General features: G+C 45.7%; 1 protein-coding gene across 1 annotated transcript in view; it reads left to right on the top strand.

The window, feature by feature from the left end:
• The first annotated feature begins 9794 nt into the window (after positions 1-9794).
• Positions 9795-18952, top strand: part of AKAP12 (A-kinase anchoring protein 12) — a 30988-nt gene continuing 21830 nt past the window's right edge. Inside the window, exon 1 of the mRNA XM_027733844.2 lies at positions 9795-10023. Within this exon, the coding sequence (XP_027589645.2) occupies positions 9880-10023 (144 nt within the window). The 5' untranslated portion in view covers positions 9795-9879. The remainder of the gene's footprint in view (positions 10024-18952) is intronic.

Genomic DNA, 18952 nt, shown 5'->3' with positions numbered 1-18952 from the left:
TTCAACAAGAAATGAGCTACAAGGTAGTATCCATGCTGGTACAAAATCTGGCTTTCCTCAGAGGGATGCTGCCATGCCTGGAGCATGCAGCACTCCTCTGAAGAAGTATTTCTCTGAGACATCTCTGGTCCCCAACTAATCGCCTCTGCAGTATCAGATGGAAGTTAGTTATGAACCACTCAAAGGCCAAAGCCCCCTTCTGCCTCCCCATCTGGGCTTTTGTCAGCACCCACTCCCCTGCGGGGACAGAGGAACACAATTGATGCTCCTCTCCCTGGCCTGACAGACACAAGCCTGCTTTTGAGTCTGACTCTATGTGTTTTGAGAGACTTTGACTCCTTCTAGGATAAACCCTCCAAATTGTCTTGCTGGTTCCTGGAAGGACATCTTGAAGTTGTTGATTGTTTTTTGAAGACCTATCACCTTTAACGAGTATTTTCAGCTTGTTTAGTCTTTCAGCCAGAGTCAGGCCAGATAAAGAGGGACTAATTTCTGTCAGCATTATCTTCATCTCTCCTCACCACCACACAAGGGCAGGAGCTTAATGAGGTGTCAGCCCATCAACCTGGCAAAGGGCTATGAGCACACTGATGAAACAACAACTCCCGATTTTGTCCAGAAAGTGCCCACTGATACGACATCAGTTTAGGTTAAAACTCTGGGGACTATTTTGCATTCATTTTTCAAACCAAGCACCATATTTTTGAAAAAGGCTGCTTCCTTTCCTCTCATTCCTTTATCCTCCTTGCTCTTTCTGGGCTCCCACTGATTTTCATTGCCTCCTCCTACCTGCCCTTTGCTTCATCTGTCTGGAGTCCATAACCATCATCCTTGTATCTCTTCTGATTTCTTCCACTCCTGACTTTTTTTCCTCTTTCCTCCTTGCTTTCTCTTTAGCTTCTCCTTCTTAATTTCCCCTTCCTTCCCTGTTTGTGAGATGCACAAAGATTGATCTCCAGATGAGTGAGGCATTCCACAAAGGGAAGGTAAACTAGGGAAACAATTCTTCAAAATTATTCTGAGTAGCTGCTCTTGCTGCTGTAGACCGTCACCGAGGTAGAGAAAAAAGGGGTGCAACTCCAGTCTGTGATGTGTAAAGTGACATATGTGAAGTCAAGTGGCCAAATGGAAAACTCTGGTCAATGCTCATCTTCAATGATTTGTGGTCACCTGCTGACTAGTACAGTCTCCTTCCCTTCTGGTACTGTACATCCTCCCCAGACATCTTCCTCAGCCAATCCTCTTACTTTGCCAGTCTGCTCTAAAGTAAAGACTTCATAAAATTGTCTCCCTTTTGTTTTCAAATCATGTTTCCTCAACACTATGTTCTTAAGTTCAGTACTTGAAAAACCTCTAGTATTCTGGCATCCAATTACAAATTCTGGTGGAGCTAGACATTTTTGTAAACATGGCTGGACAATGGATGCTGTGCTTTGTTCAGGCTCCTTTGTGACCTCTGGCAAGCCGCTCATCCAGTGTGCCTTGGTCTCATCACATCAGGACTTTCAGACTTTGCTACTTTTTATTTGAGGGAACTGAAATTTTAAAAGACTAGGGGGTAATACAGTATTATTATTTTTTTTTATCCTTCGCCTGCCCCTCTGTTCCTCCCGCTGCCTAGCTTCCATGCAGCTGTTGAACATTTAAGAAAAACATGTCTCCCACTGAGCAAGTTCCCTACAAATGTGAATTGAGCTTCAGGCAAGAGGAAATGTGAGTCCTGGGGTCATTCCTGAAATCAAGCTCTTGCTTGGCTGCACATAATTCTGCTGTTGTGTTTTAAGGGTGATTTAGAAAAGAAAGTAGTATATATTTCCCACAAAGAGCATAAAAACAAATGAATACTGGTGATCATGAGATGATCATATGATCTTTCAAATTGTGCTGTTTTTCTGGTATTTTCAGTTGTGCTTTTCGAGTCTGCTGCTCAGATTTAAGCAGAGAGGGGGAGGATGTGGGATTACAGAGAGAAGATGACCTGCTGGTGCTGACCGGAGTTAATACTGGGAGGCCCCTGTGTGCTCCCCACTGATGACTGGAGAAGACCAAACTTTTCTTTCCACTTAAAGATGCTGGAGCTACACCCCCCTGTTCACCGGGGAGTAGTATTTCTGTCATATATGAAAACGGCTTCTAATCTGCTCTGACCTTGGCAAGAAATTCAAGTCCAAATGTAGTAACATAGAAGCTGACAGGTCAGCCTGAAGAATTTGAAGTGGGGGAGGCTTCCTTGCCTTCTTTCTTTCTGTCTTTCTATCCTTCTTTCACTTGAAATCTTATCAAGGATCACTTCAAGTGCAGTGGCAGCCTGATCAGCCCTAGAAATTACACCAGCTGGGTTATTGTCCCTTCTGTTACAATGGAGGTGCAGAGAGCATTTACTGGCTGGGCTAACTGCATGCTATTATTATAAATTCATAAAGGTGGAGACCCATCAAGAAAAGCATCTTACCTTTTTGTATGTAAAAATTGGAAAAGTTGATCTAAATTTTACGTCTGTATGTGATGCCTTACTGAGGGACTCCTGTCTCTACCCCAGAGGCTCTCTACTTTCTGTTTTCCAAGACGAATACACAGACCCTCACAGAGGTTGTAGATGGTTCTCACTTGTTCTCACTGCTGCTGAAGATTTCCACCTGTCAGGTGTGTTAGTGCCCTCTTCTAAAATGACTAAGACAAAACCAGGACTATAGAAATTATCTATGCTTGCTCCACTTCTTGCATCCTTCCCGCATCAGTAATCTTTTTTTATGTGCCTTTGCAACAAAAGGGCTAAAAATGCTTTGAGCTCGAGTCCCAGTTCGGGAATTATTTAGAAGTCTGAAAGACGATGGTTATCTTTCTGGCTATCTTTCCTGGTTATTTTTCTGGAAGTGAGCTTATTTTTGACCACACTGACAGAAGGTTAAAAACTTCTGCTTAAAAGTTTGGGTGTTGCTTTGTACTTTGTCAGTTAAGACTAAAATTTCTATGGATTGCTCACAACAAAAATTATAAATTATGAATGACTAAGGCCCATTTACTATTTGTATTACTGCAGAAATAGGCACGTGGAGTCACAGCAGACCCCCCCTCTCCATATTATTCAGCATTATATCAGCCAGAACAAAAGTGTTTTCCTTGCATCGGAAAATTTACAATCCCACTACAAAGCAGCGGAAACATCAGATCTCGCGGCTTCCCCCAATTCAGTGGCCGTGTGCACCAGTCCAGGAAAGGGAGGAGGCATTGCCCACCCGGGGACCACCGGATGGCTCTGCCCCCCTGAGCACAAGGTGCTTCCAGTGAAACCCGTCCGCTGACACGGACACCCGACTGCTCTGTGCCTGGACACCCCTCGCCAGCCTGGGGCTGACAAGACACCGTGCAGGCGTGGGGGTCAGGGCAAAGGGCTGGCTCTCAGAGGCGAAGCCCGATGTGTCTGCAACACGTGGGGTGGGCCAATGGAGGGAGACAGGGAAGTAAGGAAATAATGTTGCTGAGTAATCAGTAATCATTGGTCAGCCACACTGCTACCTATCTGCTGTCCCATCTTCTGTAGACAACATGTCAAAGGCATGATTTAATGAAGGTTCTGAAGGACGTTGCCTCTAGGCATCAGAAGCAGCATAGGGCAAAGCACAGAGGCTCCTGTTAGAACATCTCAAAAGCAGATGAAGGAGGGGGATAGCTTTGACCGTTATCAATACTGAAAGACAAATTATAAATATGGTGGGGTTAGATGAGGAAGCCAAAGACAAGTAAATCATGCCTGATGGAGAGCCAGAGGAATGCTGCAAAGAAACAGGTCAGGCAGTAACAGGGTAGGGATACTATTCTGGGTAAGCACTAGCAGACCAGGATGGTACTTGCTCAGGCCAGAGGAAGAATATGACAGTATTAAGACACAATCTTGGTGGTGTCTGTGCTTCCTTTTAAATTTGTTTTCCTGCTCTGTTTGCCAATGTTGTGATCCAAAAAACATTTTGCCATTTTGTACCTGCAGCTATAAAGCTTTCCTGGTTGACTGACTCTGCTCAGGTTGGGCCTCTACACATCAGAAGAAGAAGGATTTCATGGCTTATGCAGTTTCCACACTGCTCAGCCAGGAGACACAAAACATGACAAAAATTGCCAGGGGGCAGGTAGTCTGGAGGGTAGGATGGGTGCACAGAGCAGCTTCACATCCTGATTCTCATTTCTGGGACAGGGCTCCTGAGAAGGGATGTATCTGTCCAGGTAGGCAGAGCTGGGTGCCTTTTGGGGTACTTCAGGGAAGTACAGCCTGCCTGTGGCACCAACACTTTGGGAGAGGAGATGGGAATGCACAGGGTGGGCAGAGACTGCTGGGGCAACTGGCAAAGGGCAGGCATCTCGGGGTGACAGCCAAGCTTGTGAAGGATGGGATCACTCAGCAGCAGAGACTGGAAGCATACTGCTGATGCCAACAGAGGGAAGGTGTTTTCTTCACCTGTTTATATGCATATAGGGGGCAGGCACTGGCAATAGTGGAGGAAGGATAAGAACTCCCTTGAACAAAGCCCTAAGCAGCCTCATCTAAGGCTGAAGCTCACCCTGCTTTGAGTGAGAGATTGGACTAGATGACCTCTGGAGGGTCCATCCAATCTAAATTATTCTCTGAGTTCACTCTAGATTTCAATTTAATTTTCCAAGTGGTGTTTTAGCACCTGCTGCCTCTGAACCCTGCCATTCTTGATAACATCAGTAGTGCCAAGGCATTTCTAAACAGTCAGTGCTCTCAGTCCCAAGCCACAGGGGTTTCCTCCTGAAGACAAAAGAGCCTCACTCACCTGCTGCTGGGACAACGGGGTAATGGCATTAGGGAGACCTTCTGTGCCTCTTTATCTCTCTCCTCTGGGCATTCCTTCCTTGATGAGGAATTTCCTCAGAGCACTGACTGAAAGGCTTTTTGGGTGAGATGCATTTATCTGTGCAGCAGATAAAGCACTGCATCGAAGGTCACATTCTTCCATCTTTGCCATTGTAACTAAGCTTGCCTGTGAGCTAGTGCTCCCTTGCAGCTGCACACCACATTATTTATTCTCCTATTACACTGCATGACTACCAAACTAATAACATGAAACTAAACTACAGCCTGGGTATAGCTTTTGCCTCCTTAACAAGAAAGCCAACCACTTGGTATTAGAGGGGAATGATGAAACGTAGTCCTTTGAGCTTATTCCTTCTCTGAAAACTCATCTAGCATACTTTTTTTTTCTTCCTTATAAAGCCAAATGATTTTTTCCTCCCACTTAAGAAAAAACTTCCAGCCATTTTTACTCTTAAGTTTGATCTGTCCATACCAAAATATAGGTGTTTCCAGGAGGTAATGTTTTGGTGTTCAGAGGCTGTCCAGTAACCAGAGCCCTTACAGGTTTGAGATAGCATCATTTGGGCAGTGACCAGACCATGCTGTGCATCTCTTCAGCCAAACTGCCAATGGGATGGACCTTTGCAGTCTCTTGCCTTGTCCCACGGCCCTGTGAAGGACTGCCTGGGGGAAGGTGATAACAGACTGCTGAAGCTTAACATATTTGTCCAACATCTCCTAGGAAGAACAGGGTAAGTGAAGAACTGGTGAGGAGAGAAACCATAGAGAAACTGGTTTCTCTGTGAAACTACAGGGCTGGGTAGTAGAGGGAGTAGTAGAGAGGTAGTAGAGAGAGGCTGGTAGTAGAGAAACTGCAGGCTGGGTCTGTCTGTCCTGAAATGGCTTTGGGATGTCTGGCAGTGGTCTCTGGGTGATGCAGTAACGTGCAGCTACATGCTGGATGACACACTTGCTATACTAATGTATGGCCTTATGTAAATAATCATCAAATTCAAGACTGGAAGTCAGTTTCTGCTACTAACATTATTTTTAAATTGCACAGATGTGTGTCTTTATTCATGAATAGGTCTTTTCTGACACAGATCAATTCTGTGATGTAAACATACTAGATGTAGAGGTTCTGTTTATTTTGTTTCAGTGCAATTTTTCTGGGGTATGTGAGCTCCTAAGAAGTAAAGGTCTTCTCCCAGCTAATTTGCAAAATGTATTCCTTTTTCGTTGTTTCTTCCTATGACATTATCAATGCTGCTTGCAAGTAAACTACTTTTACATGACTATTTTTGTAATTTTCTTCCTTTTATACTCATCAGTATTTTGTTAGGCTGATACATACTGGCTTCTTAGGCATATGCATGTATTTCTAACGGCATCCTAGAATTTCCTATCACAGCTGGACAAAGAGAGGGGAAAAAAGCTGAAGATTGCAGTAACTACAGCTGAGGTAAGTCAGAGCACTATATACTCTATCCAGATCTAAGGTATGTTCTTAAGAGCTTCCCATTTTGAGAACACTTACATGATATGTCTCCACTTAGCTTTTATGCCAAAAATATCCCAATGCGGCTCCACCACTGATAAAGGCAGCAAGAGCATTCGTGTAAACAGGGCTCCAGGCAGCTGCCAGTGCTCCCAGTCACCATCTCACACAAACCTGTGAACAGCCAGCGTGGATCAGATATGGAGGAGCCCCTGGCATGCAGGCTGGGCAGGCAGCCCTGTTCCCCATCGCAGATGCTGGGGACTAGCCCTCCCACACTCACCTTGCTGCTGACTCCCCATCCACCCCGCTGCTCCTCGGGAATCAGCCAGAGCAGCAGCAAAGCCTGTGGTCACTTGCGTGGACCAACAGAATCAAAGCTGCAAGGAGTGGATGGGGAGAATCATGAATGGGGCAGAAGACAGCAGGAAAATATTTCACCAACACAAGCTCACAGTCTGAGATATGTGGTTCATATCTTCTGTACAAATGCATTAGCACCAGTTACATCAATTATAAATGCTTTTGGAAAAGGAGCAATTTTTAAAAGTAAGTAAATTAAGCCTTGTCCACAGACTCTACATTATAAATACGATTATGAAAGTTGCCCGGGTTTCAGGGGAGTTTAAAACAGTCATGTGCTAGCTGCAATGCTAAAAGATTGTCCTGCCACTTGAAAGGTCTGTGCTTGGATCTCTTAATAGGGGTTTCCTCAAAGATGTTTTTCTGGAAATAGTTCTAGATAACATGCCAGCAGAACTTTAATTACTATTTTTTTTGCTTCCTTGGTTTCATCCTAAAAAGTGTACATGCATGCTTCTGTCAATAGCTGGAATATTCTCGCCTCAGCGTCAACATTTGGTGACTTTGGAAAAGGACCATCCAAAGCATATGTGACTCCACTTCTCTGGAAAGGCTGTCAAGAGAAACAGATTTAGTGCCTGAAAAACACTTCCATATAGCAAGAGGCAGTTGCAGCATTCAGGGCAAAGGTCTGGGCAATAACCACTCCAGCTCACAGACAGAAGACAGAGAAACACAGGCTGACACATGCCGGAGTCAGACCTGTCATTCATCGTGATTCCCTCTGTACAGGCAGGGTACAGAGCATCAAGAAAGACAAAATGGGAACTGACCATCCTGTGGACAAGACTATAGATGTAGGATATCTCTCTTAAAGTTCCTACGCTAGATGTATTCCAAGAAAGAAAACAACAGCAAATAAATAAGTGCAAGAGGAAAGGAGACAGAAGATGTGCCCAATCAAGGGATGGGACACCAGCCCATTGCTGTCTACACCACAAGTGTGCAGAGACGTGACGATTCAGAATGAGGACAAATTACGGGTGTACACACAAGCCATCCTGTGCTGCTTGACCTTATCACCAGAAAGCCAACCCCATCATATTTTATCTCACCATACAGATGCAGCCAAAGACTTCCAGACAAAAGGAAGTAATTCGTGTTCAGAAAATGGCTGGTGGATGGGTGTTGAGGGGCATCTCTCTCAGTTGCAGTGCTTGCAGTATCTGTGCTCTAAGACTGCTGGGCACAGAGCTGGTGCCGCTGGGTACAAACAAAAGGACTAAAAAGCAAGTTTAGATGGGAGGAAGGAGGCTATGTTCTAGCTGCTCGCAAAGAAAGCATTTTGTGGTCAATGAGCAGTGAAAAGAGAAATGATGTGGCAAAGACCTTGAATTATGTCACATTTCCCTTCTTGAGAAACTCCCTGACAAATCCCTGATCTCCCCTCCCATCGCACATGTGTTCCCAGCTTCTCCATATGCCACTAAGCCCCATGGCTGGCCCTCCCCTCTCCAAAGCCCAGGAGACCTCTGTGCCGGTGCCCAGGGTCCACAGCTGAAAGGGAACCCAAGATAGCCCTGCAGCAGTAGGGCTGGCCTCAGTTCTCAGCAGCACCTGCAAAGGAGCAGCAGAAGGCAGGGAGAAAGGCAGATTTGGAGGGGCATGGAGGTGGTGCCAGCTCTTTCTCCACCAGAAACATGGGCATCAAAAGATGACAACCAGGAAAGGCTGCTAAGGGGCTCCTTGCTCACCTGTTGTGGGTGCTGGCCAATGGATGATCAAGAAGCACTGGGTGGCTATGGGGAAGACCTACTACAGGGACTTGGTTAGACATTACTGAAAGCTCAGACCTGTGTCTCCTCTCTCATCTGAAAATAAGGGAGACTAAGCAGAAAGGGAGAGATGTTGATTCTATCTGTGTGATCCATGACACCAGTTTTTTTCTGCTGAACACCAGTGATTCCAGTAGGTTTCATATTAGCTAAGGGAAAAGGCTGCAGAGGCTTTTTCAGTCATTGACTTAATATGTCTTCATTTTTTTAGGGAAAAAACTGACCATCATGTGGAGATTGGGCCATTTGTAGAACGGATTTTTTCTGAATGAAACTGTTTTGGTGGGTGAGGAGTGGTTTAAATGTTCTAAAGGAAATTGTGTATGGTTCTCTAGTATGTACTGTGAACTCTTCATATCAACCCCGATTTCAACCATGAACTCCATAGACGATGGATACACGTATATGTTTAGAAAAAAAGATTTTATACTTATGGAGAAGAACAGTTAATGGATCCATTTGCTACCCTTTGGCACATTGTTGTTGGTTTATTCTAATGTATGTGCTATTTCACTGCTGACACTTTTTGAAAGTACCAGGTAGAAGCGTGCCTACGGACATGTTGGTCCTTGTTGGTCCTGCTTTTGCGGCATGGTAAAGACACTTTGTGTGTTCTGGGCTAGGAGAGAAACTACCCTTTTCTTGCCTTTGCATGGTTATGCCATGTATTAATAGAAGGGAACCTGTCCTGCATGACAATAAAAAAAAAAAAGGCAGGTTGATTCCCCCCCACCCCAAAGTTGCCTAAGACATGGGATCTTACATTTCTGGATCAGCTGAAACCTGGACGTCCTTCCCTCAGACGGGCCCAGCGTAGCTTAGGTCCGGGAGCTCCGGGCGCGGAGGGCTGGCGGCCGCGGAGCCGAGTCTCGAGGCAGGAGCCCCGCGGGGTAGCGCAGCCAGGCGGGGGGCGCAGCCCATGCGGCGGAGCTCCCCGGGGCTCGTCCTGGCCCCGGCCCCGGCCCCGGGCGGGCAAGGAGGGGGCAGAAACGCTGAGTCAGCGCCGCGGTGCCGCCGCGGAGGGCTGAGGGCCGGGGGCCAGGCGGCGCCCCCGCCCCGGCGGTGCCCGGGAGGGGCGGGGAGAGGCGGCGGCGGCGGGCAGAGCGCTGCCCCCCTTGGCCGCTCCTTATCAGCCCGGTTTGATGCTGCAAGGCGTGTCCGCGGCTCTGCTCATGTGATGGAGCAAGAGGCAGGCAGGCGGGGGGACCAGGGGAGGAGGTGATTTTCCTCGCTGCCTCTCGCTAGGGTTTTTTTTCCCCCCTCCCTTTCCTTTTTTTTTTTTTTTTTTTTTTTTTAATCTTTCTCCCCCACCCCCCTTTTCTCCTTTCGCTCCGTAAAGGAGTTTGCGGAGAGCCGGGCTCCCTCAATTCCGGCCGCGCCGCCGCCCACCGCCAGCCCCCGCCCGCGGCTCCGCACGGCCGCGGGGCAGCGCCATGGGCGCCGGCAGCTCCGCCGAGCCGCCCGCCACACAGGACGGGGCCGGGGCCGGGGCCGCCGCCGAGCTCCCCCGCACCCCTCCGGAGCCGCTGCCGGCAGAAGACGCGGTGGTGCCCCAGCCACCGGCGGAGCCCGCCAAGGTAAGGCAGGAACGGCGGGGAACCGGGGAAGGGACACGCGAGGCGGCGGCTCCCGCCGCGCCCCCGGCCCGGGGAAAGTTTCCCGCCGCGACTGTGGGCACCTGCCGCGGCCGCGGGCACCCCCCGGGCCGGGCGCGGGGCTGGGGCTGGGGCGCGGCGGGGCCAGGACTGCGCCACGGTCGGCGCCGCAGTCATAAAACTCCCGCCGGCGGCAGCAGCGGGGCGGGGGGCGAGGGCGGCCGCAGGGGCGACGTCGCTTTTGTGTGGGGCCGGGGCGGCGCGGGGGGGGGAAGAGCCGCACCCACCCGCGGCGAGGTCTGCGCCAAGGAACCTCCTGACTGCGGTCCTGCGGCCGAATCTCCGCGGCCCCCGCGGCTCTCCGCAGCCCCCCCCACCCCCCGGCTCCATCCTCTCCTCTCCCGAGGGAGCAGGTGGGAGGCGCGTCGGGGCGCGGCCGGCCCGGCGGCTCGGCAGTGCCTTCGGCTGGGCGCCAGCTCCCGTGTGCCCCCTCCTCCCGCCCCATCCCGACCCGCGCCCCCCGCGCTCAGGCTCACCTGAGCCGCCACCCCCCGCCCCGCCGCCGCGGGGAAGGGGCGGCGGTGCCGGCGGCTGGGCTGTATCCATGGCTTTAGTGCGTCCCGGTGTCATACCGCATAGGGGGGAAAGGGGAACGGCTCCCGAACTCCCAGCCGGCGGGGAGCGAAGGAGCTCTGGGTATGTGTTATTTTAAATAAAGACGTTGAAGAATTAAAAGAAATTCTTTTAAAACATGTCTGGTGTTTAAAAATAGATTATGAATGAACCCATTTATCCTTCTGGAATAGGCGCGTTTAGGGGATTTGGGGACTGAAAGGGAGGTTATGTGCATCTGCGTGTTTACATAGCGTTGCTTTGGGTAGGCGTGAGTTTGTGAGGGGAGAAATAATACCACGTTCTACCGAGATCCCCTTGTTTCGGCTCTTCAGAGTTTGGGTGCTCAGAGCAGGGATACTCCGAAGTTTCTGTGACTGGTGCGTGGGTGTGTTAGAGCTTGAGAACTGGTTATGACTTTGTTTCTTTGACCTTGTGGTTCAGATTTAACTTTCAAGTTGAATTTCCCATAGTTCCTGGCTGCTGCTAGACCTCCTTGTGCGTGTTTTGACAGATTTGAAAACCACATTGCGAATGAACTTTAAATTAACCAAGATTTATTTTATTTTCTTTTTAACCAAATAAGCGTTGGGGATTGGTGTTGGTTAACAAAATATTAAGCAGTTGTGCTGGGCAATTTTAGAATTCAGACGCTGACATTATATAGGGCAAGCATTTGGTTATTGTGGTTGTTTAAAAATTGAGATAATGGGACTTCGACTAAGGGGCATAATATTCATAGCCATGTTTATCCAGTTATGGGAACTAAGACCCTCTAAATAAAGGGAATACCATTAATACTGTTCTCAAGTAGAGATTATTTTTTTTACTAATACCGTGTTTTATGTCTTCTAAGCTTTAGGAAAAATGTTTTTGAATAGGTTTTTACCTTGTTATTTAAGTAGAACTGTTTAGAACTGGGGAAGTTCTATTATCATTTCACTGCTATAAGAAGCAGTGTATTAATGCTGTTCTTCTCAAACAGCTATTTCTGCCTTCCATTACATTACATAAAAAGAAAAACAATTTTTAATCAAGTTTGGTCATACTTTTTTTAATATCTCATTTAGTCTGCCTTACATTACTGTAGTAACTTCATGTAGATTTGTGGCACAGTTTTTCATCATTATTCCTTCCAGCCCTTTGAATTTGAAGGTTACCAGGTCCTGTGGTGCCCCTGGAGAAATCTGTTAGAGAGCTAATTTGTTTGCAGAAGATGCAATGGGGATGTTTTGAAGGGTGGTCTTATTTCTTGCCTTTTCCAAATTAAAACGCTTATCACAACCCCGTCTTTTAGAAGAAAAACTTTGGAAACTGACTTTAGTGGAATCCAGCTTGAGTGAGCCTTGGCAAGTCAATAACAAACTGTCTTGGCAACTAGTCTAATGCAGGTTATAAAATGTCAGAGCAGTTGTCCTTTTTTTGTCAGCAGTTGTCCTTTTTTGTCACATGAAATTCCTTGAAATATTTAATCAAATTTCTTTGATGACGTAGTCGTATTCTTTACAAGATGAAAAGCTCCTTGCCTTTTCTTCTAGAAAGGACCAAATTTATAGTCTTTAAGCTGTTTTGTTGTTCACATGTGACACTTTGGTCAGATACCAGCTTTGAGGTGTCCTGGTTACTGAAAGGGAGGTTATATATTTTAGTGTTTCTCACTTCTACAGTCTTTCTACTTTCTACAGGATCTTTCTCTTTGGGAGATCCTGGAAAGCACTTGGTCTACAGACTGAGGGATCTCTAGGGGCCTTTGGGTACTGGCTCACAAGCACTACAGGTTAAATGTGGGCTCATGGGGGTAGGACCTCAGCTGTTCACCCCATCCTTTCAAAAGTTCGTGGTGTATTACACATAAAGCAGCTCCAGAGTTTCCAGCCCACTATGATAGTGGAACTTGAAGTGGGTGGATTTCTTTACTGTAGCAGAGGAGACTGAAACTCTGTCAGTGGAGGAGCTGCTTCTTATCTTACATAGCCACCCCTCTAGGGGAAGCTCCCTCTGCCAGGGAACGTGAGGGATTCTGTGGGCACTAATCCATTCAACTGCCTGAAATGAATTCATCAGATTTGTGAATTGATAACCAAGGTCCTGCTGAAAATAAGGGACAGGGTGTGGTTCTGGAGAAGGCTATCTTTCTGATGGTGTTAACTCCTTGCTGTTTGAGTAGCAATGTTCTTTTTCCCCTTCCTTTTCTTCCTCCACTACTCCTCTTCCCTGTTGCCCCAGGTGACACAGCTTCACTTGGTCCTGTGTCATGTCCTAACCTTACCTTTCTGTAATGAAGTTAAACTCACTAACCCTTCCGGAAACAGTGAAATTTATTCTTTCCAGACGATTTTGCTGATCTTGTGAGTTCGTTTGACTTCTGCGATGCAGAGGTGAGACCAAGAGCTGGCACAAGGCAAGCATCTGCAGCAGGGCAGGAGGGGAAATGAAACAACTTTCCCCGTTGGTGGCTGTCAGCTGGTAGAGTGTCTGCTTTGTGAAACCTCCCAGGCAGACTGCCCTGAGCAGCACAGAGGCCTAAAGCTTGGCCTGAGAAGGATTGATCAGATCTCAAGAGCACTAAAAGTAGGAGTGAGATCTTTTTGGTCTTGGACTAGACAAACCTTGGGTGTCCTGAACTGACAAAAGCTATGGGGTGGTTCCTGTGCTCCTGCTTCCTCTCCAGGGCAGCTTCCCCTTGTTGCTTCTGGCACTGTGCAAGCTGTTTCAAGGAGCTAACCCCCTGGAAAGCTGTTTCGACTCTTTGGTAAGGTCATTCTGTGCTGATTTAGCAAGATGTCTTGGCTTCTGGGATTCAGCAGAAGCTGCAGATACAGGGGAGCAGGCAGGACCTTGCGATCGGATTGGACAGGAAGCTGGGTGAGACGCTTCTGTTGGTGGCAGCACATGGCTGGGTTGCTTTGGCCATCTCCATCTTGTGAGCTCCCTCTCTGGTCGTAGCAGTGATGTGCCTCTCACCCGACTTCCCATTTTGATACTGAGCATCAGAGAGCTGGAAAAAAATGCCGGCATGGTGCCCTGCTATGGGGCAGGAGGTGACTTTGAGCCATGTGGGTGATGCAAGGAGAGCTGCGTCATCGTACCAACGTTGCAGCTAATGCAATGTTACACGCTACAGTCACACTCGTGACACACACTTTTATTTTATTTAGAGGCTCAAGATAATACCAGCTTTAATACAGGTTTCTTTTTGTGGCCCTGCTGAGAGAGCCAAGCTGTGATGAAACAGCTACCTGAAACAATGTAAGGGAACCTCTAAAGAGAGAATTTGGAGGAACACTGACGTGTTAATAAGCTATTCTTGCACCGTGATTGAGGTTTGTTAGAGAAAATCTTTTATGGGGGTTGGTGGCTTTAAAGTGTTATTTGGTGGATTCCTCACTTGCTTGCATGCAAGGGCTCCCACTTAAGCAGGGACCTGTTCAAACAGTGGTTTTGGGATGATTCCCATTTCTGAGTAGTAACTTGATTATGCTACCTGTGTTGTAATGAGAGCAAGTGTGTGCTAGACAGTAAATATTTGGAACTGTCTCTTCTAAAGAGGTTACCAGCTGAGATGTCAGTGTCTTATTGTCCAAGTGCCTGACAAATAATAGCTGGGACAAACTTACATCTGCTGTTTAAACAACTGTGTTCTGGGGAGTCAGCCTGAAAATACTGCATTAGCAATGGTAAAACTAAGCTTATTCAAGGAAAAGTCCCTAGACTGTGTCTCTTAAGAGCCCCAGTTTGAGGCATTTGGTCTGAGGCTGCAGGGTTACCCTGGTTCAACCAGGGTCTGATTCCCTTTAGATACTTCTGTTCCAACTGGGGAGGAAGAGCGGTATATTTCGGTGGTAAGGTTTGGAGGTCTGACCATGCCTGTGGGGTGGCTGGGGAGAAAGCATAAAAATGTGTAGTTGAAAAAATGCACAAAGGAAATTGGTGTCACAGGGGCACCAAAAGCGTGAAATACTCCCCCAATCCTATGTGAGATAAGAAGGGGTGGTAGAAGGAGTGTCCAGGCACTTTGAAAGCCGAGGCAATTAGCTTGTGTTTGATGTTGTAGAGGCTAAAGAGTTGCAAAGAGGAGCTCGGATCTTTGAAAGTCTTCTGGGTTGGAAATGCAAGCCTGGTAGTTACTGAGGGGAGAGGAATGTGCTTTGTGCTCTGCCCTTGTTCTGACTGATCCTTGGAGCCTGTGTGAGTTGTACCTGTGTGAATGCAGCAGTAAGTTGGTGTCCAAAAGAGCTGAAAAGTATGAGACCTGGGAGGAGCTCAGGTTGGATCAGGCTTCAGGTGGGACCAGACTGACAGACTGTGGGTAGTGCTTCTTTCACAGGTTGCAAAAAGAGATCACAGAGATGATGCGGGTGCAAAAACTGTCTGTTTTGTTTTAGCCATGTGGATTTTGAGGGTAGTCATCCATAAGGAGGTGTCACAGTGAAGTCAGGCTGAGAGTTAGGAGAGAAGCAGAGTAGATCTGAGGGGATGGAATATGAGGAGAAGGTTCTTGGCTTTGTCTTCGTGAGATGTTATCCAGAAATAAGGTATTGAAATTGTGTTATGTGCCCTACTGAGTAGGGCCTTGTGTTTTCTCCACCTGGAGTTTGCAATGTCCCACAAACCTCTAATGTCTTAGCTAATGCAAAACACCACAAACTGCTGTGAACAGAGAGTTGGAGTGATCTAATTTCGTTTTTTTTTCCCAAATGCTGGTGTTTGAAGATCTTTTTAATGAAGCAGCATGTGTTAAGAGCAGATCCCCTGAGCAGGCCAACAGTCTTTCCCAGAGTTTCAAAATAAAACTTCAGGAAAAATATTAGAGACCATTATGTTAGTTTGCTCAGTTGTTCAGACAGCTGGATCTGGCTATTTTAGTAATCTAATGTAGAATCAGTGTAGCAGGATTAACAGAATGAGGCAAAATTAACTCTGGTGCAGTTTGGGCCTGGTGTGAGGAATCTGTGGAATGATTTGGGTCTGGTACAAGGAATGTTGGGAATGGTGGTGATTGCTAGTGGGGAAAGAGGCTGGGTGCTGTGAACCCTTCCAGAGCGGTGCCTGAAGGAAGCATGCACTAATGTACAGTGGGAGATCACGGACCTGCTGTTCATCCACACCTCATGTAATTCTTTGTGTTAGTTTTCTTCACCCATTTTAAGTTCTGTAGGTGTTTAATGTGGTCCAACAGTTGGACTTACTGCTGTGTGCAAGATGGAGCAGAAGCTGCTGTTGGTTTGAGTGACATGGGCATTTTATTCTCAGCTGTGTGTCTGCCCTTTGCTTCCACCTTTGTGGTGGATGTGAGGCAAATATTGAAAAAATACGTGCATGATGTATAGTAGTGGCGTGAGAGAAACTGGAATGTTGCTTTGCTAATGGTCCTTTGTTTTGGGAATGAAGAAGCTGAAGGAGCAGCGAACTGGATAACCAGTTCTCTTTGGTTTCTCCTGTGTTTATGAGACAACACGTTCATAAATTAATAATCAAAGGACTGTGGTGAATGTGTGCCACAAAAACCTGATAAATGTTGATGAACCTGCCAACTGTAATGTCTTGTTACTTGTAGATAAATACACAGAGATGAATAACGAGATTCCTAATACTGTTAATTTTGTCTTTAAAGTTTTCACCCATCTCTAAACTCTGACATTATATTTGTCTAAGCTTTACAACTATTCTCAATGGAATTAAGAACACTGCTCACCAAATTAGACATAATTGGACTAAACTGCAGTTTAGATCCCTTCAGAGAAATGAAGCAGTTAATGTGAATGAAAATTGAAATTAGTTTCTTTTGAGGACTAATGCAGTGGGACAGACTGCAATGACCCTCATAAAGAGCCTGAGCAACTTTTTTTAGAACAGAATTTTTTTTTTTTTTAATTAATGATGCTGTTGTGTCTCCTTTCACATTTCAACCTCCCCAAAGGTTTCATCTCCTTTGTGTGCATTTTAGTTTGGAAAAATACTATTGTTTTATTAATTTTAATGATTCAGTTATTTAGAGCAGAACGCTTGATTTGAAAATCCAAATTTGTCTTCCTATGGCCAAGAATCACATCAAGCTCTTTCCCAAGAGACTGGGGTAAAAAGGTCGTGGCAGGGTGGGGTTATGCTGCAGGTCTGGTCAGATCTGAAAGTAGAAATTTTCCATGTATTTACATTTTTACTCAGTTATGACTGATGGGTCCTACTTTCAAAATTGAATTTATGTACAAGGTGAACAGGGATTATAATTATACTAGCTGGTTGTAAAAGCCATTTACAGTCCTACATTTAATAATGTTTTATATTTAATTCTGTTTCTCATACTGGAAGGTATCACAGAATTTAACAGATCCAAAGGGTTGTCTGCTAGATCCAGTGACTTCTGAATTTTGATCCGAAATCACAAATCTTTGGGATTATATAGAGTCACTGTTCTCCTGAATGCATCGTGGCTGTAGAATAAATTCAGAGCTGGGGGGAATGTTAAGTGTTACCATAGTTAGTACTTTATCATAACAGTCTGGCCTCAGTTTAAAAGGGAGACAAGTTGTACTGCATTGGGGTACCAAATACCTTTGTACGCTGGTTCCTTGCAGAGTCCACAGATGCTTATTAAGCACTTAGGCAAATGGTAGACTTTATGTGTCTGTACACAGGACTCTAGCTTTAAAACAGTGTGCTGCCTGGGGGAGCACTGGGTTTTGGAAAAGAGAGGCGAAGAAATCCTCAGATAACGTGAGGAGTGCTAAGATATTCAGTGCCATTGCCTTTCTTGTGACTTCAAAGAATTGTTGATGCTAATTCTAAGGGTGTCATCTTCAAATAGCCTCCATGGCCTTTCCTTCAGGTAGCCAAATGCCCTGAGAGCCAATCAAGTTAAGGTTGTTCTTGTGTTTGCAGGCCTAGCAGTTGTCTATCAAGAAAGAATCAGTAAAACTTATTATTAAAAAAAATAATAATGGTCTGCTAATAAATTTGTACTGAAGAATCTCAAAGGCCTTTAAGAATTAAGCTGTTATTTTCTGCACCTGATTTTCTTGCTTCTCTTTAATGAGTTACTGCCATTCAGTTAATGCTGTGTGCAACTGCAGAGGAGCTTCTCAGGGTTTACGTGCCTTTGTTCTGTGGCGGTGTGGCATCTTTATCCCTCCTGAGTTCCTGTGTTTTAGATTTATGAGAAGGATGATGTGAGAAGCGGGAATGTAATCTGAGTGTTCAGCCATTCTGTGTTTCTTCTATTTAATATCTGGTCTCAGCATGTGAAAACTCTGAAGCCAAATTATTCCATCTGTGGTATTGGCAGTGGAGCAGAATGGGATCCTTTTTCGTGAGGTGGATTATGTGGCTGTGAAAGGCAGCTTTGAGGAGCGCAACAACGCCGGGTGGAAACAATTTGGCTTAATTAAGGGCTTCTGAACTGAAAATCGGTAACCTAAATGCACTCACTTCATTGCCTGTGCGGTGCTTCTCCAAGATCTCACCCGGCATGTGAAAAGAGTTGGATGATTAAGAGGAAAGCCCTCTGCCTGGCACTTTGTCTGTTGATTTGAAATTCTGTTGCAGCAGACTAATTGCTATTAAAAATAAATAAATGGATTTCCCCATTCAGAAGCTTTATTTAGTGGGGTTTGGAAGAGAATCATCACCAGTGTGGCATCTTTCTGATCCCAGTTTGGTGCTTCAGGCATTTGGATTTTACATTACGCTGAAAGATGGGATCTATCTCTAGTACCTTTGTTTAATTAACAGGTCTTCAATAGCAGTATGTTGGGAGTACAACAAAGTCATAAGACAATGATATGTAATTAAGATTTGCTGTTCCACCAGAGGAAGTTTAAACCTTCGCTTCAGGAATAGCGGTTAATTAGTTAAAATGGCTTCTGTTGGAAGGTAATAGAATTGATTGGAGAGCTAAATAAACAAACAATTAAAGGGTAATTAAGTATCTTTTAATGGCCACAACATAGTTCATACTTTTAAAATAAAAACATGCTTTTGAAAGTACATTTCTTGTTATATAGCAAGCCAGTACAAATTCTGAAAATAATTCAAATGTATCAAATGTGGAAGCTGAAAAAGAGGTTTTTTTTTTTTTGCACATATTAGGAAATCTAGAAAAAAAATAGTTAAAATGCTATAGTGCAGAGTCCCAAAGATTTGCAAAGCTCTTTCCTCCTGTAAGAATAACGTCTGCCTAATAGCTGAGGTCCAAAAATTCTAGTTTTAATCTCAGTTTCACTGCATTTCCTCATGGGAGATATACATGTATTCTGCTTTTTGTCCTGAATAATTCCGTTTCTTTATAGTTGTATTGTTGGTG

The sequence above is a fragment of the Pipra filicauda genome, unplaced genomic scaffold, assembly GCF_003945595.2.
Source record: "Pipra filicauda isolate LSUMZ 115617 unplaced genomic scaffold, ASM394559v2 scaffold42_size3861933_pilon, whole genome shotgun sequence".
NCBI lineage: Eukaryota > Metazoa > Chordata > Aves > Passeriformes > Pipridae > Pipra > Pipra filicauda.
This window is presented reverse-complemented; position numbering and strand designations above follow the sequence as displayed.